General features: G+C 34.7%; 2 protein-coding genes across 2 annotated transcripts; both read left to right on the top strand.

The window, feature by feature from the left end:
- Positions 1-13,957: 13,957 nt before the first annotated feature.
- LOC130825005 (uncharacterized) lies at positions 13,958-15,711 on the top strand. Its single transcript, XM_057690031.1, has 3 exons — positions 13,958-14,631; positions 14,743-15,618; positions 15,684-15,711. Exons 1-3 carry the CDS (start codon positions 13,958-13,960, stop codon positions 15,709-15,711), a joined length of 1,578 nt encoding a protein of 525 aa, XP_057546014.1.
- Positions 15,712-17,874: 2,163 nt separating this feature from the next.
- Positions 17,875-19,417, top strand: LOC130825004 (uncharacterized). Its single transcript, XM_057690030.1, has 2 exons — positions 17,875-18,359; positions 19,360-19,417. The coding sequence occupies exons 1-2, from the start codon at positions 17,875-17,877 to the stop codon at positions 19,415-19,417; spliced, it is 543 nt and encodes a 180-aa protein (XP_057546013.1).
- Positions 19,418-24,395: the final 4,978 nt, after the last annotated feature.

Genomic DNA, 24,395 nt, shown 5'->3' with positions numbered 1-24,395 from the left:
ATTTGAGCTACTTTATGCGCAAAAGTTCTAAAAACGCTTAAAAACTCTTAAAAACGCAACTTAACACGTAATTTCTAGCATATGAGAATGATTTTCAATTATAACCACTTCAACACAATAATACATAACAAATAGTGTTGTGTGCCAAGCTTCGTGCAAAAGAAACCAACTTTGAGCTACTTTATGCGTGAAAGTGTCAAAAAAGCTTAAAAACCCATAAAATCAATACTTAACAAGTTATTTCTAGCATATGAGTATGATTTTCAATTCTAACCACTTCAACACAATAATATATACAAATTGTGTTGTGTGCCAAGTTTCGTGCAAAACAAACCAAGATTTGACCTACTTTAAGCGCAAAACGCCAAAAACGCTCAAAACCCTTAAAATCGCAACTAAACACGTAATTTCTAGTATATGACTATGATTTTCAATTCTAACCACTTCAAGACAATAATATATACCAAATAGTGTTGTGTGCCAAGTTTCGTGCAAAACAAACCTAGTTTGAGCTACTTTATGCGTGAAAGTGCCAAAAAAGTTTAAAAACGCATAAAATCGCAACTTAACACGTAATTTCTAGCATATGACTATGATTTTCAATTCTAACCACTTCCACACACTAATATATATTAAATAGAGTTGTGTGCCAAGTTTCGTGCAAAAAAAACCAAGTTTGCTACTTTATGCGAAAAACGCCAAAAACGCTTAAAAACTCTTAAAATCGCAATTTAACACGTAATTTCTAGCATATGAGTATGATTTTCAATTCTAACCACTTCAACACAATAATACATACAAAATAGTGTTGTGTGCCAGGTTTCGTGCAAAACAAACCAAGTTTGAGCTACTTTATGCACAAAAGTGCCAAAAACGCTTAAAAACCCTTAAAATCGCAACTTAACAAGTAATTTCTAGCATATGAGTATGATTTTCAATTCTAACCACTTAAACACAATAATAAATACCAAATAGTGTTGTTTGCCAAGTTTCGTGCAAAACAAACCAAGTTTGAGCTACTTTAAGCGTGAAAGTGCCAAAAAAGTTTAAAAACACATAAAATCGCAACTTAACACGTAATTTCTAGCATATGACTATGATTTTCAATTCTAACCACTTCCACACAATAATATATATTAAATAGAGTTTTGTGCCAAGTTTCGTGCAAAACAAACCAGGTTTGCTACTTTATGCGAAAAACGCAAAAAACGCTTAAAAACTCTTAAAATCGCAGTTTAACACGTAATTTCTAGCATATGAGTATGATTTTAAATTATTACAATTCAACACAATAATATATACAAAATAGTGTTGTGTGCCAAGTTTCGTGCAAAACAAACCAAGTTTGAGCTACTTTATGCACAGAAGTTCCAAAAACGCTTAAAAACCCATAAAATCGCAACTTAACAAGTAATTTCTAGCATATGAGTATGATTTTCAATTCTAACCACTTCAACACAATAATACATACCAAATAGTGTTATGTGCCAAGTTTCGTGCAAAACAAACCAAGTTTGAGCTACTTTAAGCGTGAAAGTGCCAAAAAAGTTTAAAAACACATAAAATCGCAACTTAACACGTAATTTCTAGCATATGACTATGATTTTCAATTTTAACCACTTCCACACAATAATATATATTAAATAGAGTTGTGTGCCAAGTTTCGTGCAAAACAAACCAGGTTTGCTACTTTATGCGAAAAACGCCAAAAACGCTTAAAAACTCTTAAATTCGCAGTGTAACACGTAATTTCTAGCATATGAGTATGATTTTAAATTCTAACAATTCAACACAATAATACATACCAAATAGTGTTGTGTGCCAAGTTTCGTGCAAAACAAACCAAGTTTGCTACTTTATGCACAAAAGTTCCAAAAACGCTTAAAAACCCATAAAATCGCAACTTAACAAGTAATTTCTAGCATATGAGTATGATTTACAATTCTAACCACTTCAACACAATAATATATACCAAATAGTGTTGTGTGCCAAGTTTCGTGCAAAACAACCCAAGTTTGAGCTACTTTATGCGTGAAAGTGCCAAAAAAGTTTAAAAACGCATAAAATCGCAACTTAACACGTAATTTCTAGCATATGACTATGATTTTCAATTTTAACCACTTCCACACAATAATATATATTAAATAGAGTTGTGTGCCAAGTTTCGTGCAAAACAAACCAGGTTTGCTACTTTATGCGAAAAACGCAAAAAACGCTTAAAAACTCTTAAAATCGCAGTTTAACACGTAATTTCTAGCATATGAGTATGATTTTAAATTATTACAATTCAACACAATAATATATACCAAATAGTGTTGTGTGCCAAGTTTCGTGCAAAACAAACCAAGTTTGAGCTACTTTATGCACAAAAGTTCCAAAAACGCTTAAAAACCCATAAAATCGCAACTTAACAAGTAATTTCTAGCATATGAGTATGATTTTCAATTCTAACCACTTCAACACAATAATACATACCAAATAGTGTTATGTGCCAAGTTTCGTGCAAAACAAACCAAGTTTGAGCTACTTTAAGCGTGAAAGTGCCAAAAAAGTTTAAAAACACATAAAATCGCAACTTAACACGTAATTTCTAGCATATGACTAAGATTTTCAATTCTAACCACTTCCACACAATAATATATATTAAATAGAGTTTTGTGCCAAGTTTCGTGCAAAACAAACCTAGTTTCAGCTACTTTATGGGCAAAAACGCCAAAAACATTTAAAAACCCATAAAATCGCAACTTAACACGTAATTTCTAGCATATGAGTATGATATTCAATTCTAACCACTTCAACACAATAATATATACCAAATAGTGTTGCGTGCCAAATTTCGTGCAAAACAAACCAAATTTGAGCTACTTTATGCGCAAAAGTTCTAAAAACGCTTAAAAACTCTTAAAATCGCAACTTAACACGTAATTTCTAGCATATGAGAATGATTTTCAATTATAACCACTTCAACACAATAATACATAACAAATAGTGTTGTGTGCCAAGCTTCGTGCAAAAGAAACCAACTTTGAGCTACTTTATGCGTGAAAGTGCCAAAAAAGCTTAAAAACCCATAAAATCAATACTTAACAAGTTATTTCTAGCATATGAGTATGATTTTCAATTCTAACCACTTCAACACAATAATATATACAAATTGTGTTGTGTGCCAAGTTTCGTGCAAAACAAACCAAGTTTGACCTACTTTAGGCGCAAAACGCCAAAAACGCTCAAAACCCTTAAAATCGCAACTAAACACGTAATTTCTAGTATATGACTATGATTTTCAATTCTAACCACTTCAAGACAATAATATATACCAAATAGTGTTGTGTGCCAAGTTTCGTGCAAAACAAACCTAGTTTGAGCTACTTTATGCGTGAAAGTGCCAAAAAAGTTTAAAAACGCATAAAATCGCAACTTAACACGTAATTTCTAGCATATGACTATGATTTTCAATTCTAACCACTTCCACACACTAATATATATTAAATAGAGTTGTGTGCCAAGTTTCGTGCAAAAAAACCAAGTTTGCTACTTTATGCGAAAAACGCCAAAAACACTTAAAAACTCTTAAAATCGCAATTTAACACGTAATTTCTAGCATATGAGTATGATTTTCAATTCTAACCACTTCAACACAATAATACATACAAAATAGTGTTGTGTGCCAGGTTTCGTGCAAAACAAACCAAGTTTGAGCTACTTTATGCACAAAAGTGCCAAAAACGCTTAAAAACCCTTAAAATCGCAACTTAACAAGTAATTTCTAGCATATGAGTATGATTTTCAATTCTAACCACTTAAACACAATAATAAATACCAAATAGTGTTGTGTGCCAAGTTTCGTGCAAAACAAACCAAGTTTGAGCTAGTTTAAGCGTGAAAGTGCCAAAAAAGTTTAAAAACACATAAAATCGCAACTTAACACGTAATTTCTAGCATATGACTATGATTTTCAATTTTAACCACTTCCACACAATAATATATATTAAATAGAGTTGTGTGCCAAGTTTCGTGCAAAACAAACCAGGTTTGCTACTTTATGCGAAAAACGCCAAAAACGCTTAAAAACTCTTAAATTCGCAGTTTAACACGTAATTTCTAGCATATGAGTATGATTTTAAATTCTAACAATTCAACACAATAATACATACCAAATAGTGTTGTGTGCCAAGTTTCGTGCAAAACAAACCAAGTTTGCTACTTTATGCACAAAAGTTCCAAAAACGCTTAAAAACCCATAAAATCGCAACTTAACAAGTAATTTCTAGCATATGAGTATGATTTTCAATTCTAACCACTTCAACACAATAATATATACCAAATAGTGTTGTGTGCCAAGTTTCGTGCAAAACAACCCAAGTTTGAGCTACTTTATGCGTGAAAGTGCCAAAAAAGTTTAAAAACGCATAAAATCGCAACTTAACACGTAATTTCTAGCATATGACTATGATTTTCAATTTTAACCACTTCCACACAATAATATATATTAAATAGAGTTGTGTGCCAAGTTTCGTGCAAAACAAACCAGGTTTGCTACTTTATGCGAAAAACGCAAAAAACGCTTAAAAACTCTTAAAATCGCAGTTTAACACGTAATTTCTAGCATATGAGTATGATTTTAAATTATTACAATTCAACACAATAATATATACCAAATAGTGTTGTGTGCCAAGTTTCGTGCAAAACAAACCAAGTTTGAGCTACTTTATGCACAAAAGTTCCAAAAACGCTTAAAAACCCATAAAATCGCAACTTAACATGTAATTTCTAGCATTTGACTATGATTTTCAATTCTAACCACTTCAACACAATAATATATACCAAATAGTGTTGTGTGCCATGTTCCGTGCAAAACAAACCAAGTTTAAGCTACTTTAAGCGCAAAACGCCAAAAACGCTCAAAACCCTTAAAATCGCAACTAAACACGTAATTTCGAGTATATGACTATGATTTTCAATTCTAACCACTTCAACACATTAATATATACCAAATAGTGTTGTGTGCCAAGTTTCGTGCAAAACAACCCAAGTTTGAGCTACTTTATGCGTGAAAGTGCCAAAAAAGTTTAAAAACGCATAAAATCGCAACTTAACACGTAACTTCTAGCATATGACTATGATTTTCAATTCTAACCACTTCAACACAATAATATATACCTAATAGTGTTGCGTGCCAAATTTCGTGCAAAACAAACCAAGTTTGAGCTACTTTATGCGTAAAAGTGCTAAAAATGCTTAAAAACCCATAAAATAACAACTTAACACGTAATTTCTAGCATTTGACTATGATTTTCAATTCTAACTGAAAGTTAATAGGAGGTTGAATACTCTCTAGAGGGGGGGGGGGGGGTGAATAGAGAGTATGGGCTTTTAAAAATTTCGGTCAGAATGTTTTCTCAAGAGTTTGAGGGTGTCTGTCAAAACTAGTTTCTGGAACAGTTTTATGCAATTCGTAAACAATAACGTATGTGCGGAAGATAAACTATAAAGTATAACACACGATATGTTAACGAGGTTCGGTTCTAAACAACCTACTCCCCGCCTATGGGTTCTCTTCCAACCCGTAGGATTTAAACGCCTTTTATTAATCCAACTTTAATACAACCAAGAAGATCTCACTATCTCCTCTCACCACGTTCTTCCCCTTGAAGAACCGTATTACAAGTCCCTTTAATAAAAGCAAAATCCCAAATCTCACAATAGAGATTCACAAGTTGAACACTTTAAAAAGTATTCTCAATTAGGCGTATTGATTTTAATCTAACTCTTTTAAACTCTAAAGTCCTATTACAATTGTAAGAGTTAGACGAATTAAGGATTACAACACTTAGAGAATTTTCTAAAACTTAGATCAAGAGAGAAAGAATAGGTGCATGGGTGTATATATGTGTTGTGTCATCAATTCTGGAATGAAGCCTCATATATATAGTGTTACGCCTCAACACTTTTAGTAAAAAACGAGAAGGCTCCTTGTCCGTTAAATTCTGATGACTTGGTCAAACTGCGCCTGTCTCAAGATCTTGAGCTTATACTTCAAACTGACGTGTACTGACAGCTTCGATTATTTCGTCATTTTATAACTTTAATATCCAATGCTATCCTGCCACGTTAGTACTTATACAAGATATTGAACATTTAAGCACAAACCAGAAATCATCAATGTTTAAATTCAAATTAATTTTTCAAATGAATTTCTATTTTTAATATAGCCGTACATAGTCATTTTCTATTTTTAATATAGCCGTACATAGTCATTTTCTATTTTTAGTATTAATTCAAATATTATCACATTAATAGAAAATACTATTGTTAGCAAATTAATTAATTTATCAACAAATATAGCCGTGTGAATAATAAGTAAAATTCATGAACTTGGACTATATTTATTTTCCAAATTAAATCAATTAAAATATTTAAAAAACAAGTTTAAATATTCAAACGTTTATTATTATTGAAACGTGTAACAAACCTTTAAACTGAATAACAACAAGAATAATTTTAATGAACCTTAACCTATTAAAATATTTCAAATGTTATTACGAAATTAATCAGGTTATGAATATAGTAATCTTTAAGACTTTGAAACTTATCTCAAGTCTTAAAATCAACTTAAGCTCTTAAAGTATAATTCAACGTCTTAGAACTTAAATGCATATAACACTTTATCAAACATATAACAAATATGATTTTGGACTTACTTAAACTTTAAGATAATATGTGTTTTGAATTATCATCATCAAGGAATTAAGTCTTTAATTCCTCTTATCATTATTTAAGAGAATTGAGTCTTCAATTTCCCTTTTAACATTATATAAGAGAATTGAGTCTTCAATCTCCCCCTTGATGAAAGTCAAAACCATATTTTCTTAAATCATATTTCTTAATCAATATAAATTGAAAACATGATAAGAAAAATATATCATCAATCATATTTTCAAGACTTTATCATCAATTCAGAATGTTCTTTCAAGATTTTGAAAACAGTTTCAAAACAGAACAGTATAATCCGTTTTATATATTATTATCACAAGTAAGCAAGTAACTAATCACATTACAAAAAAAAATCAATCATTATTATATTGAAGCATCAGATCATCATATCAATACTTTAATATTAAAAACATTTTTATCAAATATGATCAATAATCAGAGCAAAAACTTTAACAAATAAAACAGAGCAAATAATCAATAACTATTGATCAGCAACAATTCAAGTGTTAAAATCTGTATTTATCAGAGCATTAATAACTAATAGATTTAGACAAATCATCAAGATCATATATCAGAATATCAATGCACTATCAGAGCACAGAGCATGCATCATGCATCATCTATTATCTAACATTTAGAGCATAATCATCTGTCTGTCCAGCAATACAATATCATGCAATAGTATCCAGAAACAGAATATGCAACATATTATGCAAGCAAGCAACTCTGTATGATGTATGCAACAAATATGCAACAAAATATATGATAAAATATTATGCAACAAAATATATGATAAAATATTATGCAACAAAATATATGATAAAATATCTCCCCCTTTTTGACTTTCATCAAAAAGTAAACAAGGAGTAAAATGTTGGGATAGTTAACTGAAAATAAAAAGTTTTGTTTGCCAAAAGAAAATATTGTTCAACAACCATCAATCAATAAAAATTTACTTCCTGGACCTAGTTTTCCTTTTCTTGGAAGGCTTAGGTTTATCAGGGGAAGTTGTAGTATCAGCAATTGGTTGGATGGTTTGGATTAGAGTTGCATCGACAACAACTGTTTCATCTTTTGTCTCTGCCTCCTTCTCTACCTCCTCTTTCTCTGCCTCCTTCTCTTCTACCTCCTTTTCCTCTTGTGCCTCCTTCTCTTGTTCCTCCTTCTTCTCAGCCTCTTGTGGTATATCGACATCCTCTTCAATATTTTCTTCCACAACCACGTCCTCTACAACCATTCCTTTCATTTCTTTCATGAATGTGTCTAACATAAAAGTCAGCACAGACACTTTATCATGTAATTCTAGTAAGGAAGTTTTGACTTCTCCTACCTCTAATTCAAGAGATTGAAGGTGAGAAATGGTGGTGTGTTCCTTAATATGAGGTTCAAGTCGAGAGAGTCGTTTACCATGTATCTTTTGTAAGTTATCTTTGACAGCACTAGACAAATTCGAGTATAACTCATATTTGCCATCAATTTTAAAGATACCAAGAGCAGGAAGACTATCTTTAGACAAGGATATAGGACCACAATTATCTACTTCCTCTAAATCAGAGAGTAGACCAAAATGATCAAAAATCAATGTCAGAAGATTAGCATAAGGAAGTGCACAATTACGATTATGTGAAACACAAAATCTCATTGTAGAAAAAATTATAGAAGCAAAATCAACAGATTTTAGTGAGGCGATTTTCCACATTAATATGAGATGAGCATTAGTTACTAGTTCACATGAGGAATTCCTAGAGAAAATAGTTCTAACCAAAATGTAATGTAGCAATTTTCCACTTAGATTCAATGCATTGTGAGTTAACTGTTTGACAGAAGAAAAATTTGAATATAACTCAAGAAGAAAAAGATCTTTAGCATTCTGTAAGGCAACAATGTGAGGAGTTCTATCATCATCATCATGAGAAAATTTAAACAAGTCATTGATTAGGGTTTTAGAAATGATAATTTCTTTACCTTTCACGAAACTTCTCAATGATTGATTTCCATCGGCCATGGTAAAAGATAGATTAGAATAAAAGACTTTAACCAGTGTGGGATAAGTGATAGAGCCAGGAGTTAGCAACATGCCGGGTGTAGACTGAATGAAAGAAGAAATGATTTCAAGATCTTCAAACAGAAAGAAATTATAGTCAAGAATATCAACAAATGAAAGTGAACGATTCTTAAAAATATCTATCCATCTCCCATATGCAGTATAATTCTCAAACCATTGTTTGGGAACTTCTGAAGAAGAAGTAAATGGTGAGGGAACAGTAGGTGACATAGGTTCAGTCATTGGTGTTGATGATTCACCTATTTCAAACTTAGAAGCGGATTTACTAATTTTTCGTTTAGGTGCCATGGAATAGTGTTTTTTGTTTTTTTTAAAAGCTTGAGGAAGATGAAAAAGAAAGACGGTTTTTGAAAGAAAATCAGAAGAAGTTGATGTGAGGGAAACAGAAACGCACTTCTCTTTCTATTAAAGGGAATTAGTACAATGCATGTGTACTTGCATTCAATTTGATTTGACAATTCAAGAGGAATGCAAAGAGTGTGCAATTGACCGGTTAGTGTGAAACCAATTGATGTTTGATTTGTGAATGCAATTATAAAGATAATTGTATTCCAACCAATATTCATGAACAATGTTTTAATACATGGGTTTTTAAAATATAATTAGGCAAACAATCCTTTTTTTTAAAAAAAAAAAAATTAAACATCCTTTATTGATTAAAGGTATTTAATTGTAAATCCCATTTTTGTATAAAACAAATAATTTTCAAGAAATTGAAATTAAATTTTCAATTCTCAAATTCATGCATAAACATACATATATTATCAATCAAACATATAAATACAATGTAATGCTCCCCCTTAACACATACTTAGTATTAAGTAACAATTTATGTTTAACAACTTAACTGATTTATTAAAAATACCGTTATTCTTCGTGATTACTCCCCCTTAATTCATGCAACATCATTTAGCATGCCAAGTTCCATACGTATATAGGCAAAACGTTCAGCACTCAAAGGTTTTGTAAATATATCCGCTAACTGATTTTCAGTAGGTATAAAGGATAAAGAAATGTTACCTTTTTCAGCATGATCTCTAATGAAATGGTGACGTACCTCAATGTGTTTAGTACGAGAATGTTGAACAGGATTCTTAGTAATACAAAAAGCACTTGTATTATCACATTTTATTGGAATGCCTTTGAGATCAATTCCAAGATCTCGAAGTTGTTGAGCAATCCATAAAATTTGAGAGCAACAAGCACCTGCGGCTATGTATTCAGCTTCAGCTGTAGATAAAGCAACTGAATTTTGCTTTTTAGAATACCATGAAATTAATGAATTTCCTAAGAATTGACACGATCCCGAAGTACTTTTTCTATCAACCTTGTATCCAGCATAATCAGCATCTGAAAAACCAATCAAACCAAAATTTCCACAACTAGGGTACCATAGACCGAAGTCTTTAGTCCCATTCAAATATCTAAAGATTCTCTTAACTCTATAAGTCTTTTGATCAACGCTCTTTCCACTAAGATCTTGATCTAGACTTAGTGTTGAACTCATAGGTGTATTAGCGTCTCTACATTCATCCATATTGTACTTCTTTAGCAAATCTCTAACATATTTACTTTGACAAATAAATATGCCATCTTTCTTTTGCTTTATTTGTAGTCCAAGAAAGAATGTTAAGTCTCCCATCATGCTCATTTCAAATTCCTTGCACATAATCTCAGAAAATTCCTTGCACAAAGAATCATTAGTAGCTCCAAACAAAATATCATCAACATATACTTGAACAATAAGAATATCTTTTCCTTTCGTTTTAATGAAAAGTGTTTTATCAATTTTTCCTCGTTGAAATTCATTTTCAAGTAAATGCGAGCTAAATCTGTCATACCAAGCTCTTGGAGCTTGTTTCAAGCCATATAGCGCTTTGTTTAGTTTGAAAACATGATTAGGTAAATCAGATTTTTCAAAACCTGGAGGTTGTTTAACATACACTTCCTCTTGTAAATATCCATTTAAGAAAGCACATTTAACATCCATTTGATAAAGTTTAATATTCATATAAGAAGCAAAAGCAAGCATAATACGGATAGATTCTAACCTTGCAACTGGTGCGAAAGTTTCATCATAATCTATACCTTCTTCTTGATTATATCCTTGAGCTACCAATCTTGCTTTATTCCTTACAATGTCTCCATCCTCATTGAGTTTATTGCGAAAGACCCATCTAGTTCCAATAATAGTACGATCTAGAGGTCTTTCAACTAGATCCCAAACTTTGTTCCTTTCGAATTCATTCAATTCATTTTGCATAGCAATGATCCACTCTGGTTCTTTTAATGCTTCTTTAACATCCTTTGGTTCTATTAGAGAAACAAAAGCAGAAAATGCACATAAATTTTTAAGAGAGGATCGAGTTTGCGTACCTTTGTTTGGATTACTTATAATATTTTCTGGAGGATGTTGAGATGACATTCTAATTCTTCTTCGTAGTATGGATGGTGATGGTGTGTTTTCATTCAAAGAATTTATACTTACTTCATTCGAGGTGTAACACCCAAGAAACTAGTACCACATAATAAGGTTAATAACTTTGGAATTAAGGCATTGACGTTCTAATTTTAATTAGAACAAGTTGTAATTAGCCTACCATACTAGCAAGTGTGTCAATTTGTGACACCAATCCTCTTAAGATAGGGTATGTGGCATAAAATTAAGAGAGAACTTCAAGACTAAGCAAGTCACCTCCTTGCTTCTACCTTGAGCTGGCAGCACATGCACTTTGTTTCCTTAAATTAGTTCTCCACCTTCTTAATTAAGGAACCTAAAGACTACCCAATATTCTGAAAACCTTCCTCTACATATTCAAGCAAGAAATCCTTTCAAACCGTGCACAAAAGATCACCAAAGATCCAAAAGAAACAACACCACCAACGAGGCAGCAGCAACGCCTAGCAGGACGTGTGTGTGGCGAGTGGTTTCTTCAATCTTTTAGTGCTTGTAACCCACGAATTAAGGTAACTAGCACCCATACTAAGTTAGTATCTTTCATAAACAGTAGGTACAAATGTTTAAACCCAAGTCTCATGCCTTAAAAATGGGTTAAATTGAGTAAAGACCAAACCGGGTACATGCTGTGACCTTCTGTGTATGTTGGGACTATTTAGGATACTTAAGAAATTATTTTAGCCTCGTTCTTTTTAGGTATTACTCTTAATGCCATTTTTGATATTATATGTTAAATTCGTGTTATGGGTATTGTTTTTTAGTATTTATAATTATTTTTATATTAACGTTCTGTTTTCGGTGTTTTCTGTTTAGGGTAACATGTTCTTGCCTTGAGTTAAACATGCTTAAAGGACTTGTTATACTACTCTAATGAATCTCAAATTTTGACACAAAACGCCTACTTATGTTATGGTGATTGAGTCCAAATTTCATAAGCTGGGTAATTTTATAAGTGGTCTTTTTAATTGGATTTGTAGAAGTGTGCAATCTGAAAAGTCGGTTTGACCTATTGTTAATAAATTAGATTTAGAGACTAATATACTAAACCAAATTTCGTCATTCTTGATGTTTAGGAAAGATTAAACATAGGCCTAAAACATATCCAAAAATCAGCTTCAAATAAGTTCATTTAGGCTTCCTAATGAGCCTAAGAACATGACGTAGATTCACTTCGTTGAGTCGCAAGTGTTCTGTTTTTAGAATATTAGTTGAAAAATAAGGTTCTGAATGTTTTAGCATATTTGACTTAGTTAGGGGCAGAATTAGCTTAAATGGTTCAAATAAAACTTGTAGGTCCTTTAAAGTACTTGAATTTAGGATCAAGAATCACTTTAATTGGAGTTGTATACGCTGAGTTATGGCCTTCATAATACACTAGACAGAACAATTCTGTTTTTACGACAAGATGTTACGTTTAGTGTTTTTCCCTAGTTATGCAAAATGGTCGTTAACCTTGTTTTTAAGGACATGTATGCTTCATGTTTGTTCTGATATAATATGTTATGGATATCTTATGATGCATGAGAATTATTTCTCCCGGTTGGCATGAATCATGAATTGGTTGCCCAATACTTCATGATGTTATTGATATATGTGATACATGTATAGGGAGGAAAACCCTTAGACTGCGGTTGATGGGTAAGACAAATGCCACCACCATTCGGTATGGAATGGTGTTATTATAGGGCCCCACACACTCGGTATGGAGTGTGTTAGTGTACTCGGTATGGAGTACCATATCCTCAAGTGGTTGTTGTCGTCCGATTATTGCATTCGGTATGGAATGTTTATAACGGGAGTTTGGCCATTCTTAGACACAGTTAGTGTGCTAACTGGGGGTTTGTAAGCCCGACAAAGCTTGAGAAGTATTACTGCGTGTAGTACTGGCGTCTGTTCCTCCACTATAATTAATGCATGATTTTACAGCTTATTCTGTTATGCTTGCATATGATTACATTGATTTCCGTTATGCAGCGCATGTTTACAGAAGATTATTTTATTATAAGGATTAGAATGAATTTATGTGTTGAATTACTGGTGTAGTATTCTATGAACAAACAAATGTACTTATCTGTTATATGTTAGATATTACCTTAGAAGAACTGCTAGTTACTCCCCACTGACTGTGGACTGTTGTTAATATTTTCAGGTGAAGATTATGAATGATATGCTTATATTTTTGTATCGGGCGTTGGGGCAACATTTTTGTGTGCTTAGAGCCTTGCTTCTGAAGTTTTAATTTAGTGTCGTATGTGTTTTAAACTAGTAGAAAAAGCTTTTGAATAGCCCTTATTACCTACCTATCTGAGGTTGTTCTGCCTCACGTTTTCTTTTCTTTTTTTGGAGTTAAAACTTCTAGTACATATTTTTGTTTTCCTAGGCCCACTATTTAGCCATATGTTTATAATGTTGATTAGTCTCTAATATTTTATTCCCTTTCTTTTGGTCAGCGTAACGCTCTGTCCCGTAGTGTGCTTCCGCATATGTTTTTACAGTTTGTTACGAGACGGGGTGTTACAGTTTGGTATCAGAGCAATGGTCCTAAAACACATACATAGGATGCATAGTTGAAATAGAAATTGACTTTGAGAACCCTAGAGAGTGTTGAGGGTTTTGGGGTATACGTTGTCTTTGTGAATAGTGTCACATGTTGTTTATAATTGAATGCTTAGATGCATATAATTGTATATTATCGAGCTTTGTGAATTTTGTGGTAAGATATGACGCCCACGAGATCTTCGAGGCTGGAAACAGAAGACGAGCACAGAAGGAGAGTGCTCGAGGATGCGGTAATAGCTCTGGCTAATCGGGATAACTGCCAGAGGCAGGGACAGGCCGCGTTTGATAAAGTCTTACAGATGCGACCTCCTTCATATAGTGGCACTACTGATCCGGTGATATTAGAAGGATGGATCCGGACCATGGAAAAGGTATTCCGGGCAGCCAGATGCCCTGAAGAAGAAAAACTTGATATCGGCGCTTATTATCTGGAGGGTGAAGCTGACAACTGGTGGACGATGCTGCACCCACAATGTACTGCTGATTCAAACTTTAAATGGTCACAATTCTTGGAGAAACTGAGGGAAAGATTCTATCCTGCCGCATTGAGGTGGCGTAAACAGGATGAATTCATGAATCTATTCCAGGGGAACATGACTATTCAGGAGTATACGGATAAGTTTACGGAGTTATCTAGGTTCGCCCCTCATGCCTGCCCAACCGAAGCTGAAAAGGTTCTACGGTACGTCAACCGTATGGACCCAAGAGTGCAGATTCCGGTGATGAGTTCGAAGCCTGCAACGTTCCAGGAGGCGTATGATATAGCCCTGAGTATTCATACTACTATCCTAGAGAACGAAGCCAGAATGAGGAATGCTAAACCACCACCACAACAGTAATTCCTGAGAAGGATCAACATTGAGAAGGGTGGAAGTTCTAAAATTCCGCCAAGGCCGGTGATTCATAAGAAACCCACATTTCGACAAGCACCCGCACTTCGCAACAGTGTTGACCCCAGAAAATGCAACCGTTGTAGTAAGAACTCGCATCCAGGAGTCACATGTGAGGGAAAACCGATAGTCTGTTACAGATGCCAAGAGCAAGGGCATAAATCATATGAATGCCCGAAGAGATCCGGAGTAACCGAATCTGGAGCTGCTAGACTTACCTCACCTGCAACACAGAAGAGCCGAGTGTTTTGCATGACACGAGAAGAAGCAAATGCTAATCCTGATGTGGTTACGGGTAACATTCTTGTACTCAATAAACCTGCTGTTGTGCTATTTGATTCTGGTGCTACCATGTCTTTTATCTCCAGCTCTTTTGTTAATAAAGTAGGTTTGCTACCTACTTCTCCTGTTAATATCATTATTACCTTACCTACGGGAGAGGAAGTTATGAGTGGTAGAGAATATAAAAATGTGCCCATAAAAATAGCTGAGTCTATTTTTCTTGCCGATCTTAAACATTTCCCCATGACCGAGTTTGATGTCATACTAGGGATGGATTGGTTGTATAGATATCAAGTCATCATTTATTGTCATGACAAAAGAATAGTGATGAAAGATCATGAGGGAAAAGAAATTTCCTATTCAGGAGTAAATGGTAAAAAGGGAGTGAGAATAGTGTCAGCCCTAAAAATGATGAGATTGTTGAGGAAAGGAGAGATGGTATTCCTGTGTAGTGTTAAGGATGTGTCAGAGGAAAGGAAATTAGAAGACATTCCAGTAGTGAGAGAGTACCCCGATGTTTTCCCTAATGAATTGCCAGGTATACCCCCAGAAAGAGATGTAGAATTCAGCATCGATGTAATACCAGGCACAGCTCCCATTTCTAAAGCACCATACAGAATGGCACCTCCAGAATTGCAAGAATTGAAGACGCAATTACAGGAATTAAGTGACAAGGGATTCATTAGACCTAGTGTGTCTCCTTGGGGTGCTCCAGTGCTCTTTGTAAAGAAAAAGGACGGTAGTATGCGGTTATGCATTGACTACCGAGAATTGAATCGGGTAACTATTAAGAACAAATATCCATTGCCCCGAATAGAAGATCTCTTCGATCAGTTGAGAGGCGCAGGAATCTTTTCGAAGATTGATCTAAGATCCGGGTATCATCAGATTCCAGTGAAGAAGGAAGATATTCCAAAGACGGCTTTCAGAACCAGGTATGGGCATTATGAATTTGAAGTAATGCCATTTGGTTTAACAAATGCACCCGCAGTTTTCATGGATCAGATGAATAGAACGTTCCATGAACTTCTTGATGTATGTGTGGTAGTGTTTATTGATGATATTTTGGTGTACTCAAAGAGTGAAGAAGAGCATGAAAAACACTTAAGGCTAGTCTTAGACATCTTGAGGAAGCAGAAATGGTTTGCAAAGCTATCTAAATGTGACTTCTGGTTGAAAGAAGTAACATTCCTCGGACATGTCATCAGTAAAGAAGGAGTAATGGTAGATCCAGCGAAGGTTCGAGCGATCGTTGAATGGGAGAGCCCTAAGAATATATCTGAAGTACGTAGTTTCTTGGGCCTTGCAGGTTACTATAGAAGGTTCGTGAAAGATTTCTCGAAGATTGCCCAACCTATGACGAAATTGTTGAGAAAAGAAGTTAGTTTCCAGTGGTCTATAGAGTGTGAAGCAGCTTTTCGAAAGTTGAAAGAGAGGTTGACCACTGCACCTGTTCTTGCTTTACCTGTGGAAGGTGTGGAATATGAAATATACAGCGATGCGTCGTATAGTGGACTTGGATGTGTTCTGATGCAGCAAGGGAAAGTCATTGCATACGCATCCAGGCAATTGAAAACCCATGAAAGAAACTATCCCACACATGATCTAGAGCTGGCCGCCCTTGTATTCGCACTTAAAATATGGCGCCACTACCTTTACGGGGTTTCGTGCAAACTATATACCGATCATAAAAGCCTCAAATATATTTTTTCACTCAAAAAGAATTAAATATGAGGCAGAGAAGATGGCTAGAGCTGATCAAGGATTATGATTTTACTTTGGAATTCAAGGAAGGAAAGGCTAACAAGGTGGCTGATGCCCTGAGCAGGAAAAATAAACATTCCTTGAATTTTATCATGGTGCTACCTGGAAAGTTATATGAAGAATTCCAAAAGCTCGAAATCGAGGTGGTACCGCAAGGGTATGTTCATTCTTATTTATTTAATGTAAATGCAGAACTTGAGCTGTACCAGGAACTCAGAGAAAAACAAAAAGTAGATGCAAAGATAGAGAAGATTCGGGCCGCAATAGCAGAAGGTAAAGCTAAAGATTTCAGCGTAGCAGATGACGGAAGTGTGAGATTTAGAAGCAGATGGTGTGTACCGAGTGATGAAACGATAAAGAAGAAAATCTTAGAAGAAGCTCATAACACACCCTACTCTGTACACCCGAGAGGTGATAAATTGTACAAAGATCTAAAGATGCATTTTTGGTGGCCCGGGATGAAAAAGGAGATTGCAGAATTTGTGGCAAAATGTCTCACCTGTCAGAAGATCAAAATTGAACATCAAAGACCTGGTGGACTGTTGCAACCCTTACCGATACCCACTTGGAAGTTCGACTCTATATCGATGGACTTCGTTACAGGGCTTCCGGTGACAACAAGAGGCTTGAACGCAGTTTGGGTGATAGTCGATCGACTGACCAAAGTAGCAAGATTTATTCCAATGAAGAATACATGGTCTATGGAGAAGCTAGCTGAAGCATACACAGAAGAAATCGTTCGACTTCACGGAGTTCCAAAAGATATTGTGTCTGATCGTGATCCAAGATTTCTGTCACACTTTTGGACTGCTTTGCAGAAAGCTCTTGGTACGAAATTGAAATTTAGCAAGGCTTTCCATGCAGCAACAGATGGTCAGACAGAAAGGACCATTCAGATATTGGAGGACATGCTCAGAGCCTGTGTATTGGAATTCCAGCAGACTTGGGCAAAAACACTACATCTGATAGAATTCTCATACAACAATAGCTATCAAGCCAGTATCAAAATGGCTCCATATGAAGCTTTGTATGGTAGGAAATGTCGCAGTCCTACATTTTGGAATGATATTAGCGATACACTAGTCTTGGGGCCATAATTAATTCAGGACACAGTCGATAAGGTGCAGATAATACAGGCCAGAATGAAGGCCGCACAGGAGAGACAGAAATCATATGCCGATCTTCGCAGGAAACCTCTAGCATTCGAAGTTGGTGATAAAGTCCTGCTGAAAGTGTCGCCGATGAAAGGGGTAATGAGGTTTGGTAAGAAAGGGAAACTAAGCCCTAAATATATCGGGCCATACGAAATATTAGAGCAAATAGGTGCAGTTGCTTACAGATTGGCACTACCGCCAGAATTATCTAAAGTGCATGACGTGTTTCACGTATCTCAGCTGCGAAGGTATATCAGTGATCCATCACACGTCATTCCTACAGAGTCAGTAGAAGTGGAACCAAACCTGACTTTTGAAGAAAGACCGGTCCAGATAGTCGATAGACAGGAAAAGATTCTCCGGAGAAAGGTGGTTCCAATTGTAAAGATACTATGGAGAAGTCAAAAATATGAAGAAGCCACATGGGAGACAGAAGAGTCGATGAGACAAAAATACCCAGAGCTTTTCGACAAGTAAGAACTCTACCTAATCTAATTATACATGTATGTAAGTTTACGTACATAATGATCATGTGGTTAAGATATACTCCTTTATACTAATTTCGAGGACGAAATTTCTTTAAGGAGGGGTGATTGTAACACCCAAGAAACTAGTACCACATAATAAGGTTAATAACTTTGGAATTAAGGCATTGACGTTCTAATTTTAATTAGAACAAGTTAGTTAAGATAAGCAAGCACCTCAATGTACAACAATATACACACTATGACCCTTTAATTTTTAATTCTTTATGTCTAATGTTTTAAGCCTTCGAAATAACCTTCTTATGTTGTAATTAGCCTACCATACTAGCGTGTCAATTTGTGACACCAATCCTCTTAAGATAGGGTATGTGGCATAAAATTAAGAGAGAACTTCAAGACTAAGCAAGTCACCTCCTTGCTTCTACCTTGAGCTGGCAGCACATGCACTTTGTTTCCTTAAATTAATTCTCCACCTTCTTAATTAAGGAACCTAAAGACTACCCAATATTCTGAAAACCTTCCTCTTCATATTCAAGCAAGAAATCCTTTCAAACCGTGCACAAAAGATCACCAAAGATCCAAAAGAAACAACACCACCAACAAGGCAGCAGCAACGCCTAGCAGGACGTGTGTGTGGCGAGTGGTTTCTTCAATCTTTTAGTGCTTTTAACCCACGAATTAAGGTAACTAGCACCCATTCTAAGTTAGTATCTTTCATAAACAGTAGGTACAAATATTTAAACCCAAGTCTCATGCCTTAAAAATGGGTTAAATTGAGTAAAGACCAAACCGGGTACATGCTGTGACCTTCTGTGTATGTTGGGACTATTTAGGATACTTACGAAATTATTTTAGCCTCGTTCTTTTTAGGTATTACTCTTAATGAAATTGTTGATATTTTATGTTAAATGCGTGTTATGGGTATTTTTTGTTTAGTATTTATAATTATTTTTATATTAACGTTCTTTTTTCGGTGTTTTCTGTTTAGGGTAACATGTTCTTGCCTTGAGTTAAACATGCTTAAAGGACTTGTTATACTACTCTAATGAATCTCAACTTTTGACACAAAACTCCTACTTATGTTATGGTGATTGAGTCCAAATTTCATAAGCTGGGTAATTTTATAAGTGGTCTTTTTAATTGGATTTGTAGAAGTGTGCAATCTGAAAAGTCGGTTTGACCTATTGTTAATAAATTAGACTTAGAGACTAATATACTAAACCAAATTTCGTAATTCTTGATGTTTTGGAAAGATTAAACATAGGCCTAAAACATATCCAAAAATCAGCTTCAAATAAGTTCAGTTAGGCTTGCTAATGAGCCTAAGAACATGACGTAGATTCACTTCGTTGAGTCGCAAGTGTTCTGTTTTTAGAATATTAGTTGAAAAATAAGGTTCTGAATGTTTTAGCATATTTGACTTAGTTAGGGGCAGAATTAGCTTAAATGGTTCAAAGAAAACTTGTAGGTCTTTTAAAGTACTTGAATTTAGGATCAAGAATCACTTTAATTGGAGTTGTATACGCTGAGTTATGGCCTTCGTAATACACTAGACAGAACAATTCTGTTTTTACGACAAGATGTTACGTTTAGTGTTTTTCCCTAGTTATGCAAAATGGTCGTTAACCTTGTTTTTAAGGACATGTATGCTTCATGTTTGTTCTGATATAATATGTTATGGATATCTTATGATGCATGAGAATTATTTCTCCCGGTTGGCATGAATCATGAATTGGTTCCCAATACTTCATGATGTTATTGATATATGTGATACATGTATAGGGAGGAAAACCCTTAGACTGCGGTTGATGGGTAAGACAAATGCCACCACCATTCGGTATGGAATGGTGTTATTATAGGGCCCCACACACTCGGTATGGAGTGTGTTAGTGTACTCGGTATGGAGTACCATATCCTCAAGTGGTTGTTGTCGTCCGATTATTGCATTCGCTATGGAATGTTTATAACGGGAGTTTGGCCATTCTTAGACACAGTTAGTGCGCTAACTGGGGGTTTGTAAGCCCGACAAAGCTTGAGAAGTATTACTGCGTGTAGTACTGGCGTCTGTTCCTCCACTATAATTAATGCGTGATTTTACAGCTTATTCTGTTATGCTTGCATATGATTACATTGATTTCCGTTATGCAGCGCATGTTTACAGAAGATTATTTTATTATAAGGATTAGAATGAATTTATGTGTTGAATTACTGGTGTAGTATTCTATGAACAAACAAATGTACTTATCTGTTATATGTTAGATATTACCTTAGAAGAACTGCTAGTTACTCCCCACTGACTGTGGACTGTTGTTAATATTTTCAGGTGAAGATTATGAATGATATGCTTATATTTTTGTATCGGGCGTTGGGGCAACATTTTTGTGAGCTTAGAGCCTTGCTTCTGAAGTTTTAATTTAGTGTCGTATGTGTTTTAAACTAGTAGAAAAAGCTTTTGAATAGCCCTTATTACCTACCTATCTGAGGTTGTTCTGCCTCACGTTTTCTTTTCTTTTTTTGGAGTTAAAACTTCTAGTACATATTTTTGTTTTCCTAGGCCCACTATTTAGCCATATGTTTATAATGTTGATTAGTCTCTAATATTTTATTCCCTTTCTTTTGGTCAGCGTAACGCTCTGTCCCGTAGTGTGCTTCCGCATATGTTTTTACAGTTTGTTACGAGACGGGGTGTTACACGAGGAATTTTTAATTGGAGTATCAAAAGCAGTATGTTCAGGAACTGTTTCAAGTTCTTGAGGTTGGGTCTCAAGATCAGACTGTGAGTCTTCAATGTTTACAATCTGTTTTCCTTTATCATCATCAAGACTTTGTATGGTATCCTGCATGTTATTCTTTTTAGTAGCACTAATATTATTATTATCCAGTTCATCATCACTCAAATCATCAAAGTGTTTATTAAGGTTTAACTCTTTAAATCCTTCACTTAATGTTCCATTCTCGGATTCATCAAAAACAACATGTATACTTTCTTCAACTATACTTGTACGTTTGTTTAGCACTCTATAAGCTTTACTGTTCAAAGAGTATCCAAGGAATATACCTTCATCACTTCTAGCATCAAATTTACCTAGATTATCTTTACCATTATTATGAATAAAACATTTACAACCAAATGGTCTAAGGTATGCTATATTCGGTTTTCTTCCTTTGGATAACTCATAAGGGGTTTTCTTAAGTATGGGTCTTATAAGGCATCTATTCAAGACATAATTAGCTGTGTTAACAGCCTCAGCCCAATAGTGTTTAGCTAATCCATTTTCAATAAGCATCGTCCTAGCCATCTCTTCTAAGGTTCGATTTTTCCTTTCAACCACACCGTTTTGTTGGGGTGTCCTAGGAGCTGAAAAGTTATGGGTTATTCCATATTTTTCACAAAAGGAATCAAAGCTTAATTGATCAAACTCTCTCCCATGGTCACTTCTAATCGAAACTATTGGAAGGTTCAGTTGAGTCTGCATCTCTTTACAACGTCTTGAGAACGGTTTCAAGGCTTCACTTTTATCCTTCAAAAAATCAACCCACGTAAATCTAGAATAATCATCAACTGTAACTAAGATGTAAGATTTACCTCTTATGCTCCGCACACGCATTGGTCCACATAAATCAATATGTAAGAGTTCACATGGTCTAGATGTACTTACCATTTTCTTCGGTTTGAATGAACTTCTTACTTGTTTACCTTTAATGCATGCGTCACAAGCAGGACTTTGTTTATAGTCAAGAGCTGGAAGTCCCTTAACTAAATCTTTACTTACCAACTCATGCATGGTGTGAGTATTAATATGACCAAGACGTCTATGCCATAGATTTGGATTATCCGTAATAGCTTTCAAGCACTTGAAATTCTCAGCTGCAATTTCGTTAGTATGCAAGGCATAAACATTATCATGTCTAAGGGCAGTAATGAAAGTATCACCGGTATTAGGATTTTTAACAATACATTTTTCTTTATCAAATATCACTTCATTACCTTTATCACATAGTTGAGACACACTTAGCAAATTAAATTTTAGACCTTCAACTAAATAAACATTGTCAATAGTTTTAGATGGATTCTTACCGATTTTACCAATGCCTAAAATTTTGCATTTACCTTTATCTCCTAAGGTGATAGAGCCATTGCATTTTTCTTTTATTTCAGAAAATAAAGAACTTTTACCACTCATATGTCTCGAGCATCCACTATCTAAAATCCATTTCTGTTTATCCTACAAAAAAAAAAATAACCTTTCTCAACCTAACTAGACTATTCAAGTGACAAATTTGGGATCTTATTTAGGATAGACTATGTTAGGTGGTCTTGTTCCTTTAGGAACCCATATTTGTTTTACCTGTCCACGTAATTCATAAGGAAAGGAATTTTCAATGATATGCTTGTCTTTACGTCTGTATGGACATGCAATTCTAATGTGTCCCTTTTTGCAACAAAAGGTGCAAGTAGGTGTACGTTTAGATTTGTATGCACTTTTAACAAATGTGGTATTTTTCTTATAATTATATGTAACATTGTTATAACCTATACCACGTTTATCATTAGATGGTTTTTGACTCGTAAGCATTTTTGTGAATTTTGATTCGGATTCATTAAGCTTGGTAAATGCTTGTAGATTTTTCTCAGACTCTTGCTTCAAAGCTTTGAGTCTGGCTTCAAGTTCATTGTTCTCATTCTTAAGGTCAATAAGCTGCTTGGTCTGGTTGAGGTTTTGTTGTTTCAAGACTTTGACAGTCTTTTCAAGTTTAATTATTTCAACTCTTTGCGATTCATTTTTAGTCAAGATTTGTTCACAACCTTCAGCATAATGACGTACCCTATTCTCTAAGGTATCTTTCTCATCTTTTAAGATCTTTTCTATTTGAAACATGTTAAGAAGTGTTGTAATTAATTCATCCTTGGTGCAAGTGTTAAGAAAGACACGTACCTCTTCATGGTTTTGATCTATATCATCATTTTCGTCATTATTAGCCATAAGACATACATGAGCTTGTCCATCTTCACTTTCATATTCGGATGATACTTCAGAATCACTCCAAGTTGCAACCATCGCTTGTTTCTTCTTGTTTTTCTTGTATGATTCTCTTTTTTTCTTGGAGCACTCTTTTATAAGATGTTCTGTAGATCCACACTCAAAACAAGCAAGTTTGTTAGTCTTAAAATTTGATTTAGAGTTAGAAGACTTACCTTTATTTCTGGATTTGAATTTCTTAAATCTCTTTCGCATCTTCATAATTCCTTCAAGACCTTTAGTGATCAGTGCAAATGGATCTTCTTCATCATCGCTTTCTTCATCATCACTTGCAGATTCATGATGTTTCTTAGCTTTTAAAGCAAGATTTTTCATAGAAGGTATTACATCATTTTCTCCATCATCATGTAGGGTAAGTTCATGTGTTGTGAGTTTTCCAAGGAGGTCGTCAAGGGATAGAACTCTCAGGTCTTGAGCTTCCTCAATGGCGGTGACTTTTGGACCCCATTTGGATCTTGGAAGACATCTCAAGATCTTCTGGACTTTTTCTGCATTAGTAAAAGTTTTACCAAGAGAATTCAAACTGTTAGTAATCAAAGTAAAACGAGTAAACATTTCATTAATATTCTCATCCTTTTTCATTTTGAACATTTTGTATTGATGCATGAGAATGTTGATCTTCGCTTCCTTTACTTGACTTGTTCCTTCGTATGTCACAACTAGCTTATCCCATATCTCTTTAGCACTTGTACATGAAGAAACACGATTAAACTCAGTACCATTCAAAGCACAACATAATTGATTCATTGCCCTATAGTTTTTGGAAACCCATTCCAAATCTGTTTGTGAATATTCAGATTCAGACTTTTGTACATCATTTCCTTGAGCGTCCTTTTTCATGGGTACCTTAGGTCCTTTAGTTATGATCTCCCAAAGTTCCATATCTTGATAAATCACAAACATTTTCATCAAGGTTTTCCAATGTGAGAAATTTGTACCGCAAAACAGTGGTGGTCTTGAACACGAACGTCCTTGAGCGAAC

The sequence above is a fragment of the Amaranthus tricolor genome, chromosome 10 (genome assembly GCF_026212465.1).
Source record: "Amaranthus tricolor cultivar Red isolate AtriRed21 chromosome 10, ASM2621246v1, whole genome shotgun sequence".
NCBI lineage: Eukaryota > Viridiplantae > Streptophyta > Magnoliopsida > Caryophyllales > Amaranthaceae > Amaranthus > Amaranthus tricolor.
The sequence above is the reverse complement of the archived record's forward strand: the minus strand, read 5'-3'. Positions and strand labels throughout refer to the sequence as shown.

What these genes read in the sequence shown, in the direction of transcription:
- LOC130825005 (XM_057690031.1), top strand. Translation starts at nt 13,958, where the DNA reads ATGACGCCCACGAGATCTTCGAGGCTGGAAACAGAAGACGAGCACAGA. An exon ending in GCTAAACCACCACCACAACA is followed by an intron (nt 14,632 to 14,742) that starts GTAATTCCTGAG and finishes ACTTCGCAACAG; the next exon opens with TGTTGACCCCAGAAAATGCA. An exon ending in GAATTGCAAGAATTGAAGAC is followed by an intron (nt 15,619 to 15,683) that starts GCAATTACAGGA and finishes GGGGTGCTCCAG; the next exon opens with TGCTCTTTGTAAAGAAAAAG.
- LOC130825004 (XM_057690030.1), top strand. Translation starts at nt 17,875, where the DNA reads ATGAAGGCCGCACAGGAGAGACAGAAATCATATGCCGATCTTCGCAGG. An exon ending in TACCCAGAGCTTTTCGACAA is followed by an intron (nt 18,360 to 19,359) that starts GTAAGAACTCTA and finishes TTTTCTGTTTAG; the next exon opens with GGTAACATGTTCTTGCCTTG.